The sequence below is a fragment of the Balaenoptera musculus genome, chromosome 8, assembly GCF_009873245.2.
Source record: "Balaenoptera musculus isolate JJ_BM4_2016_0621 chromosome 8, mBalMus1.pri.v3, whole genome shotgun sequence".
NCBI lineage: Eukaryota > Metazoa > Chordata > Mammalia > Artiodactyla > Balaenopteridae > Balaenoptera > Balaenoptera musculus.
The window spans coordinates 100,044,295-100,053,322 of NC_045792.1; the positions used below are offsets into that span (position 1 = coordinate 100,044,295).

General features: G+C 46.2%; 1 protein-coding gene across 13 annotated transcripts; it reads left to right on the forward strand.

Annotated features, from left to right (window-relative positions):
- Positions 1 to 52: 52 nt before the first annotated feature.
- Positions 53 to 8,619, forward strand: TMEM138 (transmembrane protein 138). 13 transcript variants are annotated; one of them, XM_036862229.1, is made up of 6 exons: positions 53 to 271; positions 1,982 to 2,246; positions 3,451 to 3,622; positions 4,935 to 5,010; positions 5,283 to 5,391; positions 8,574 to 8,619. In XM_036862229.1, the coding sequence occupies exons 1-6, from the start codon at positions 85 to 87 to the stop codon at positions 8,602 to 8,604; spliced, it is 840 nt and encodes a 279-aa protein (XP_036718124.1). In that variant the 5' UTR covers positions 53 to 84; the 3' UTR covers positions 8,605 to 8,619. The 13 variants fall into 13 exon arrangements, with proteins under 13 accessions (XP_036718124.1, XP_036718125.1, XP_036718123.1 ...); XM_036862230.1 differs by lacking the exon at positions 8,574 to 8,619 and adding an exon at positions 6,558 to 7,672; XM_036862228.1 differs by lacking the exon at positions 8,574 to 8,619 and adding an exon at positions 5,669 to 6,655.
- Positions 8,620 to 9,028: the final 409 nt, after the last annotated feature.

A 9,028-nucleotide genomic window follows, 5' to 3' on the forward strand; every position in this document is an offset into this window, starting at 1 on the left:
AGCCCGGGCTTCCAGTGACCAGGAACGCCGTCACGGATCGGTCCTGTCCCTCACCCCCACCCCCTCGATTCCCTAGAAGCGGAAATGTTCGGGCCGACGCGAAGCCTCTGGCCAGGGGCTGGCCCTAGGGGCGGGAGGCCTTGGCCCGCAGCTGGGAGCCCTGGAACAGGGCGCAGCGACGCTGAGAGAGGGGCGGGCCCAGGAATACGGGGGCCCAAACATGGCGACCGGGCGGACCATAGAGCGGGGAGAAAAAGCCGAGGACAAGTGGGTAGGTAGCACGGCGCAGACGGAGCTCGCGTCAGCCATCTACTTCCGGAATTTAAAACCGGTTTCCGGAAGCCAGGACGGTGTCCCCGTGACAACCGACGTTGGGCCTTCTAGGTGAGAGCGCTGAGGAGGAGTGGGTAAAGTGGCCGAAGTCGGAATTTTGTTAATTGCTTTGGTTTTGGTTTTTTGCTAAGGCAGCCCTATTTTAAAGTGGATTAGGAAGGGTGAGGAGGAATATTACTCAGGGGACAGAGAGAACGCGGCAGATAGTGGTGGACAAACTGCGAAGACCGCTTCATTACCTTGGGAATCACCGCTGCCCTAACCCGAGGTGATGGTCATCCTTCCCGTAGAGATGGCGGTGGGCGGCTCTATATAACGGATCCTCACAGCAGCCTTCTGTGGTGGCCTGTGAAGTAGTAGTTAAGAGCACGGGCTTTGTTTTCACACCTAGTTGTGAATCCTGGCTCTGCTCACCTGCAACATGGAGGAACGACTTGAACTCTGACCCTGTGTCCTTGCCTGTAGAATGAGGATAATTCTTTCCCACCTTGCAGAGTAGTTGCGAGGATTAAAGGAAATTGTCTTGGTTGACAAATTTATCATGGTGCCGGTATGTAGGTGATAGCTATCGATATTATTTGATGTATAAGGAGACTAGGTTCAGAGAAAAGCACCTTCGTACATCCACTAAAGTGGGACTTCTCCATCAGGTGAGATGGACGAGGTTCCGCAGCTTCTCAGAGCCTCTGTGTAAAGTGGGGTAATAAGCGTAAGAACGGCTACGTCTCAAGATGGGTGTAGGATTAAATAAGGAAATGAATATGAAGAGTTTGTAAACTGTAACATTTTACCGATGTTAATTGAATCATTCTGTAACACTTCGAAGCATTCTGAAATTTGTTTATAGATTTGATCCAGCTGGAGGGGGTCACAGGACACCCCCAAAGCAGCTTCTGGGTCTTGGAATAAATGAAAATAAAAGCCCAGCTCCCCTTACCTGGTGCCACTGTGTTGCTACCATAATCGTAAACGTTAGGAGAGCACTGTTTCCTCTCAGCTTTTTCTGCCTACACCACTTCCCACTTCTCCTATGCCAGCGTTTGTTTTTCCCGCCTAGTTACATATAAACCTGTCAGTTATGTAAGAGGCAGCTTTGTGCAGTAGTTAAGAGCACAGGCTCTGGACCAAGACTGCCTAGATCTGAATGCTAGCTCTGCCACTTATTAGCAATGTGAACTTGGACAAATTATTTTACCTCCCTGGGCCTCAGTTGTCCCCTCTGTAAAATGGGGAGAGTAATAGTGTGTCTTCTACCTCAAGGGTTATTGAGAGATTTAAGTAATGTTAGTGCTTAGAATTGTAAGCAATATTGTAAGTGATATACAAAGGTTTTGCTGCTGCCGTTAGTAATAGAATTAGTATTGTTACATGACCAGACAGTCACTGTGTGTAGTATCCCTAGATTCCTTTGGACTCAAAAGTGTTTAGAAAGAGCTCTACATTTAGAGGGTTCCAGGCATGGAAAAAGGTTTGAGGGTGAGGGTCCCTGGAAGGAGTGACTAGTTGGGGTTTTTTTGTTGTTGTTGGTTTTGTTCATTGATGTATCCCAAGCACCTAGAATGGTGCCTGGCACATAATAAGTCCTCAGTAAATATGTATTAATGAATTTCTAACCTCCTTTTTTTTTTTTTTTTTTTTTTGGAATCAGTAGGCCCTTGTCTGAGAGCAAGAGAAACAGCTCTGATTCTGAGGAACTATAGCTTCTCCCTCAGTGCCTGGGAGAGTACTAGGACTGCTTTCTGGGAACTGTGGAATGTGCCCTTGGGGGCCCAAGATAGAAGGAAGATGCTCCAGACCAGTAACTATAGCCTGGTGCTCTCCCTGCAGTTCCTGCTGCTGTCCTATGACCTCTTTGTCAATTCCTTCTCGGAGCTACTCCGAATGGCTCCTGTCATACAGCTGGTGCTCTTCATGTAAGTTCAGTGGGTGGGACAGCTCAACCCAAGCAGTCTGAAGTCCCCGACAATCATAATTTAACATTTTAAAGTTATTAATAGAGAAATATCAGGGAGAATAAAATTGCACTTTGTCCTGGGTACTCCATGATCCATAGACATGTCGTGGTCCATAGACATGGGCCTGTTTTGATACACTTCTAACAAGGGTTTGGGACACAGGGAGCAGTGCACATTGAAAATGAGGGCCAGATTGCTGACACTGTCGTCTTCTCCACCTTCGAGTAGAAATATTGTCTTACAGTGCCATGAAAGAGGGTTACAAAATGTCAGGTAAAAAGGGTAATCAGGGACTTCCCTGGCGGTCCACTGGTTAGGACTCGGGGTCTTCACTGCTGTACTCGGCACTTTCACTGCCGTGGCCCCAGGTAAGGATAATCATATTAATAACATATGCATCCCGTAGGATGGAAGCTATTGGCACTTTCCCTCCACAGTGATTTTTAGTCTCCATGAGGCAAGTTCTAAACAGAAAACCACAGTCTTAGACACTGTCTTCCTTCACTCAGCAAGTGTTCATCAGCCTGCCAGTGTTCTAGTTGCAGTGGTGAACCTGACAAGTTCTTCCTTTGATGAAGTTTCCATTCTAGTGGAGAGAGACAACAAATACATTTTAAAAAGTAAAAAAGATAATTTCAAATAGTAATAAATGTTATACAATGGATATAAAGTACCTGGGGTGGGGAGGGAAAGGCTACTTTAGGTAGTGGAGTGAAAGAAAAGTCTTTTTGAAGAGGGGACATTTGCACTGAGACATGAATGGCACTAAGGCAGCCAGGCGTGCACAGATGAGGGAAAGTGCATTGCTGTCTTGCTAGAGGAAAACATCTGACAGGACCAGGTTATGTGACAGACAGGGCTGGCATTTTCTGGATACAGGGAGGCAACTAGCTGCTTCTCACAGGTGCCTGGGAGCTTTGTTGAGTTGGGAGTGTCAGCAGGAAAGCCTTGTGCATAGACTGCCACTCAACTGATGGCGCCAGCGGGTAGTTTTAGCTTCGTGTCATTTGGGGTCCAAAACCCAAACTACCTCTGGGGGGTTTCAGAGGACTATATATAACAAGGAAGGACAGACTCCATGGTGTCCCTTAGGGCTCAGGGCTGGCTCTTGGGTCCTCCCCAGGCCTCCATTCGGCTGTCCTTTTGTTTTCTGTGTCTGCAGCATCCAGGATATTGCAGTCCTCTTCAACATCATCATCATTTTCCTCATGTTCTTCAACACCTTCGTCTTCCAGGCTGGCCTGGTCAACCTCCTCTTCCATAAGTTCAAAGGGACCATCATCCTGACGGCTGTGTACTTCGCCCTCAGCATCTCCCTTCATGTCTGGGTCATGGTAAGAGTGAGGCTCTGAATCCTTAAAGGGCTAGGAATGCTTTTCTGTGGGAACCCAGAATCTCTGGATGTTTATATCTCACAGAGTCCTTGATAAGAAACAGGTGAAATGAATGTGGTCCAGCCTGAAGCTAGACACATGAGAATTTCATAAGGCACTTTTATCCAACCTTATATGTTGAAGAACAGCCTTATCCAAGAGTCCAGGGACACTTCTGGAACATTCAATTCACTTTTGCCCCAAAAGGCCTGCCAGGGCTAAAACAGGAAGTTGAATCTGTTTCATCGTTAGCTGTTTGGGCAGGTGAGTGTTGGTACAGCACATTCTTAGGCATCAGTGTGCCATGGGAAATAGCCAGGCAGGAGTGCCGCTGGCCCTTTAGTGCTGCATGCCCTCTGATGCATCCCCATCACTTACGCTAGGAGAACCGACCCCCAAGATGCCTCCCTTTGGTTCTAACATAGGCCTCAGAGCAGATCCAGTTTTCATGGTTTTGGATTTGTTTTTTGTTGTTGTTGTTGTTTTGGCCACGTGGCATGGCTTGTGGGATCTTAGTTCCCTGAGCAGGGATTGAACCCCTGCCCCCTGCAGCGGAAGCACGGAGTCCTAACCACTGGACCGCCAGGGAATTCCCTCAGATTTCTTCTGCCTCACAAATTCTTCCATCCCTTTGGGTATCTCATGTGCTTCTCATGTACTCATTTTATGGAACATATTAAAACCTCAGGGTTCTCCAGTCATTTCTTTACTAAAGGTACCTTCTCAGACCAAACGTCCCGTTAGGTTGCCCTTGTGATTCCACAGAGAGAATCACAGGGAGCTCACAGGGAAGAAGCAGAGCAGTGCCGAAATCTCAAGGTGCTTCCCGGAGAGGATTGTCTCTGCTCTGGTTCCTGGGGCCAAAATAGTCCTGGCTTTGTACTGTGAAGCTGTTAATCTGATTAAGCCCTGAGTGCACCAAGCCTTTATCTGACAGGAACTGAGCCTGAGATTTCCAAGGCAAGACAGTGACCATACTGAACTCCTGAGATAATGTGTATCATTTCTCCTCGGCAAAGGCTACGGGATGAAAGGGAATAAATGGCTTAGTTCAAACTTCCTCCCTCAGAGTTACAAGAATTTTCCCTCTGTAGCAAAAAAAGGGAACTTGAGGTTCCTTTGAGAAGCACTCCTCGGGCTTGTGGAACAAAAGAACGGGGGTGAGATTAGCCTGATATTAAACCAGGTGGCATCTCTGCAGCTAACCAAGTTGGAGATGTGAGGGCCTCATCTAGCCATTCACATTTCTCTTGTGTACTCATGTCTCCTTCAGAACTTACGCTGGAAAAACTCCAACCGCTTTGTCTGGACAGATGGACTTCAAACGTTATTTGTATTCCAGAGACTAGGTAAGGACCAGAGCATCCTCAGGCCTCCCTTTGGTCCCACCTGTGGCTCTGGCAGCCAGGGCCTTGATCCTGGCTTCCCAGCCCATCACAACCAGCGTGGGATGAGTGGGACAGCCACACCAAGAACAGGGGCGACCACTGCCCTCTGCCCTTTCTGGGAGTCACTGGGAAATCATGAAGCAGGGCCCCTCAGCCTCGTCCGGTTATGTTCTTACCCGGAAACAAATACTCAGGAGCATCCCTGAGGCTTCTTTTCTGTTTACTATCCACAGCGGCAGTGTTATACTGTTACTTCTACAAACAGACAGCTGTGAGACTGGGTGATCCTCGCTTCTACCAGGACTCCTTATGGCTGCGCAAGGAGTTCATGCAAGTCCGAAGGTGACCACTTCTTGTCACACTGATGGATGCCTTTCCTTCCTGACAGAAGCCACATCTGGGGCTCTGCAGAGGGGGTGGTCAGCCCTGTGCGCTAGGAAGCAGCTTGACATTTCTAGGACAGGCCCAGGCCAGTTGTGTTCAGCAGTTGAGAAGGAAGATCCTCCCTCTAGCAAATTAAGTGTTCCCTAATACAGACTCCCCTACACCATCCCTTCCCGGCCTCCTGCCGCAGCTCTGCCCCCTTTCCTTTCCTGTTCTCTACCCCTCTTCCTCACAGAGGGCGCTGTGGCTTTATCCTGGGGAAGCTTTCCACTGAGCCCCGTACAGGAGGAACTCCCAGCCCCTGTTCCGTTTGCACTACACACTGATGACTGAAGGATGCAAAGAGTGACTTTTCTGGGCTCCTGACTGATCACACCTCAGACATTTAGATTTTATACCCAAGGTACTTTTTCTACATTTTATAAATAGGAAGTAAATTCCTTCCCATAAATGATGGAGTCTCTGCCTCGCTAGATCTCTTCGTGGTTAAGAGGCATGCCAAGTCCCAGCCTTAGCATCTACTCGGTCCAGTGGCAGATTGAGCCACAGAGCAGATACGGATATTTACTGAATCCCACTGTAAGTACAAGATGAAATTCAGGATGTAATTTGATGCCCCACCTCCATCCCTGGAGTTCCAAGACTTCTGTGTTTTATTCATCTCTCCCCCTGTCAGAGCCCTAAGTTGCCCTCAGAAGAGTGAAAATGTTCCCTAGACTCTTTTGGCAAAAGAAATTTAAAAGTTTGTGTGCCCATAGTATCAGTTTTCTACTGCCAGAATAATGTTGTGTAACAGACCCAGCACCAAACTTAAGTGGCATATAACAATAAACAGTTTCATGGCTCTTGAGTCAGGGATCAGCTGATCTGTCTGGGTTTGGGTAATTTTTGCTGGGCTTGCACATGTGTCTGTGGTCAGCTGTGGGTCAGGCAGGCAGGTGTGATGATCTTGAGATCCTTGATTCTTGGCTAACTTAGGCTGGCCTCAGCTGGAATGACTCTGCTTCACATGACATCCTCCAGCAGACTTGCCTGGGTCTGTTTACAGACAGTGGCAGGGGAGCTGGAGAACAAGCCCTAGGGTGCAATCCCATTTCAAGCCTCTACTTGTATTGTGTCTCCAGACTCCCATAGGTCAAAGCACGTCATGTGACTGAGCCCAGTGTCTGGTAAAGTGCTACAAAGTTTCCTGGCAAAAGACATGGATACAAAAAAAAAAAAAGACATGGATACAGAGAGGGCCATTAATTCAATCCGTCTACCCCACCAGAAGGTTGCTCTGTGAAACTTATTATTTGGAGATACTCTAGCCCAGGAGTTGGCAAACTTTCTGTAAAAGGCCAAATAGTAAATATTTTAGATTTTGAGGGCTGTGTGGCCTCTGTTGCAATTACTCAACTCCGACATCTTGTAGCACGAAAGCAGCCAGAGATGATAGATAAATGAATGACCTGTGTCACAAAATATTGTTCTTTTGGTTTTTTTTTCAACCATGTGAAAATATAAATTTAATCTTAACTTGAGGACCATACAAAACAGGCTAGATTTGCCCCCAGGCCATGGTATGCTTACCCCTGGTTTAGAAGGCTAGAATGAAGTTCTGGGGAAAGAGAGACTAGTTAATCAGCCATGCTGTCCAGATTTATCAGGTATTTTTTTAAAAAGGTACAGCGTTCAAAGAAAATACCTAAGATCCCATATCCTATAATTGGAAGAAGTGATCTAAAAAGTCCTAACAAAGCTACTGTCTATACTTAACTATACCTTCATCTGTACAAAAAAATGACAGTTAATAGCCCAATTTTTAAAATATTTTCATAAAAGCTCTTAATAGGAATATTATAATCCCCTTTGTTCATCACAGTCCCTGAAAGATGATAGGCAATTTTCTGTGTCCCAAAAGGAATCAGGGCTAGGCCGTTCTCTGTAGTCTGCAGCTAGTGAGTACAACCAAATGCCTGTTTCCTCACTCACAGTATAAATGGCACTTTGTGGCCCTAGGAGTCTCGGGCCAGGGGTGGTGTTCCTCCCTCCCTCCCTCTCTTCCTTTCTTTCTTTTCCTTAATAGTTAATACATTCATGTGATACAAAATTCAAGTTATAAAAAGGTTTATACAGTTATTCTTCCCACGGCTATATCTCAACCACCGAGTTCCTTCTCCCTCCCCTCCTTGACAATCTACATTTACGTACATACCTCTTACAGACAATAGGACATTCAGAAACATTTTTACAAAAGAAATAAATTGCCATATCCAACCCCAGTTATTTATTTCAAATCTTTGACAGTATGTATTCATATTTTATACACAGTTGTGATTATGGGGAATAAGCCATAACATAGTTTGCTTTTTTTTTTTTCCACTTAGCAGTAGGAATATATTTTTAAGTTGTGATATAAATTGACTGCTTGGGGACAGTCAGTTTTCAAAGATCAGAGGAAGAAAATAAACACTTTAAAAGTGCTTAGAGACTTTTAGTAGCATGGAGTTGCTTCTGGCTGCCCAATGCTCTACTCAAGAACTAGAAAAACCAGATAAAATATACAAATTGTCTTTATAAAAGGCCTTAGAGAATTGCTGAAGCAAAGAGGATTAAAAGGCCTAAAATTTTGAAGTAGAGCGAATCATAGAGACGTGAGCTGACAGTTTGCAGCACATTTTCCCCTGGGAGCATTTGCTGACTTGGGTTTGAGCAAGAGGCTGAGAATCCAAGCATTGCCCAGACAAGAGGGTTGCAGCCGGGGACCAGAGAAGCCAGCTGAGCTTAGTGCTCTCATGACACTGGAGGAACAAAGCTGGGGACTGGAAGAGCCTTAAAAACAACACATTTTCTGTTCAAGATACTTAACAAAATTCTGAAGCTGTGTAGGGCCAAGGCTATGGAAAGCTAAGCCTCAAACCTCTGAAAAGCAGAATTGAATTTTTGGCAGGCTTACTGTGCTGATGATTAGAATTCAGGACCCACCAGGGGGAGGGGACTGGTGAACACACAGGGCTTTCAGTTGCAAGCTCAGGGGGGCTCCTTACTAGGAACAAGGTGAAACAGGTAGACTGAGGCTTATCAAACTCACAGTGTAGCCGCAGACCATGTAGTCCCTGAGTGGATTAAGGTGATCGGCCCCCATTCTATTTTCATAGCAGAGGAAAGAGTGGAAGAAAAAACATCTAGAGGGGCTTCCCTGGTGGCGCAGTGGTTGAGAATCTGCCTGCCAATGCAGGGGACACGGGTTCGAGCCCTGGTCTGGGAAGATGCCACATGCCGCAGAGCAACTGGGCCCGTGAGCCACAATTACTGAGCCTGCGCGTCTGGAGCCTGTGCTCCGCAACAAGAGAGGCCGCGATAGTGAGAGGCCCGTGCACCGCGGTAAAGAGTGGCCCCCGCTTGCCGCAACTAGAGAAAGCCCTCACACGGAAATGAAGACCCAACACAGCCATAAATAAATAAATTAATAAATTTTTAAAAAAAACATCTAAAAAAAAAAAAACATCTAGAGATGCTCTAATTTTTTTATACACAATTTCTGGATCTAATAAAAATTACTAGCAAGTCAAGAGGTATTATTTGAAACCAGAGCAAAAGTAGGAAATAGAAA

What these genes read in the sequence shown, in the direction of transcription:
- TMEM138 (XM_036862228.1), top strand. Translation starts at nt 85, where the DNA reads ATGTTCGGGCCGACGCGAAGCCTCTGGCCAGGGGCTGGCCCTAGGGGC. An exon ending in AAAAAGCCGAGGACAAGTGG is followed by an intron (nt 272 to 1,981) that starts GTAGGTAGCACG and finishes TTTTGGAATCAG; the next exon opens with TAGGCCCTTGTCTGAGAGCA. An exon ending in CCCTTCATGTCTGGGTCATG is followed by an intron (nt 3,623 to 4,934) that starts GTAAGAGTGAGG and finishes TGTCTCCTTCAG; the next exon opens with AACTTACGCTGGAAAAACTC.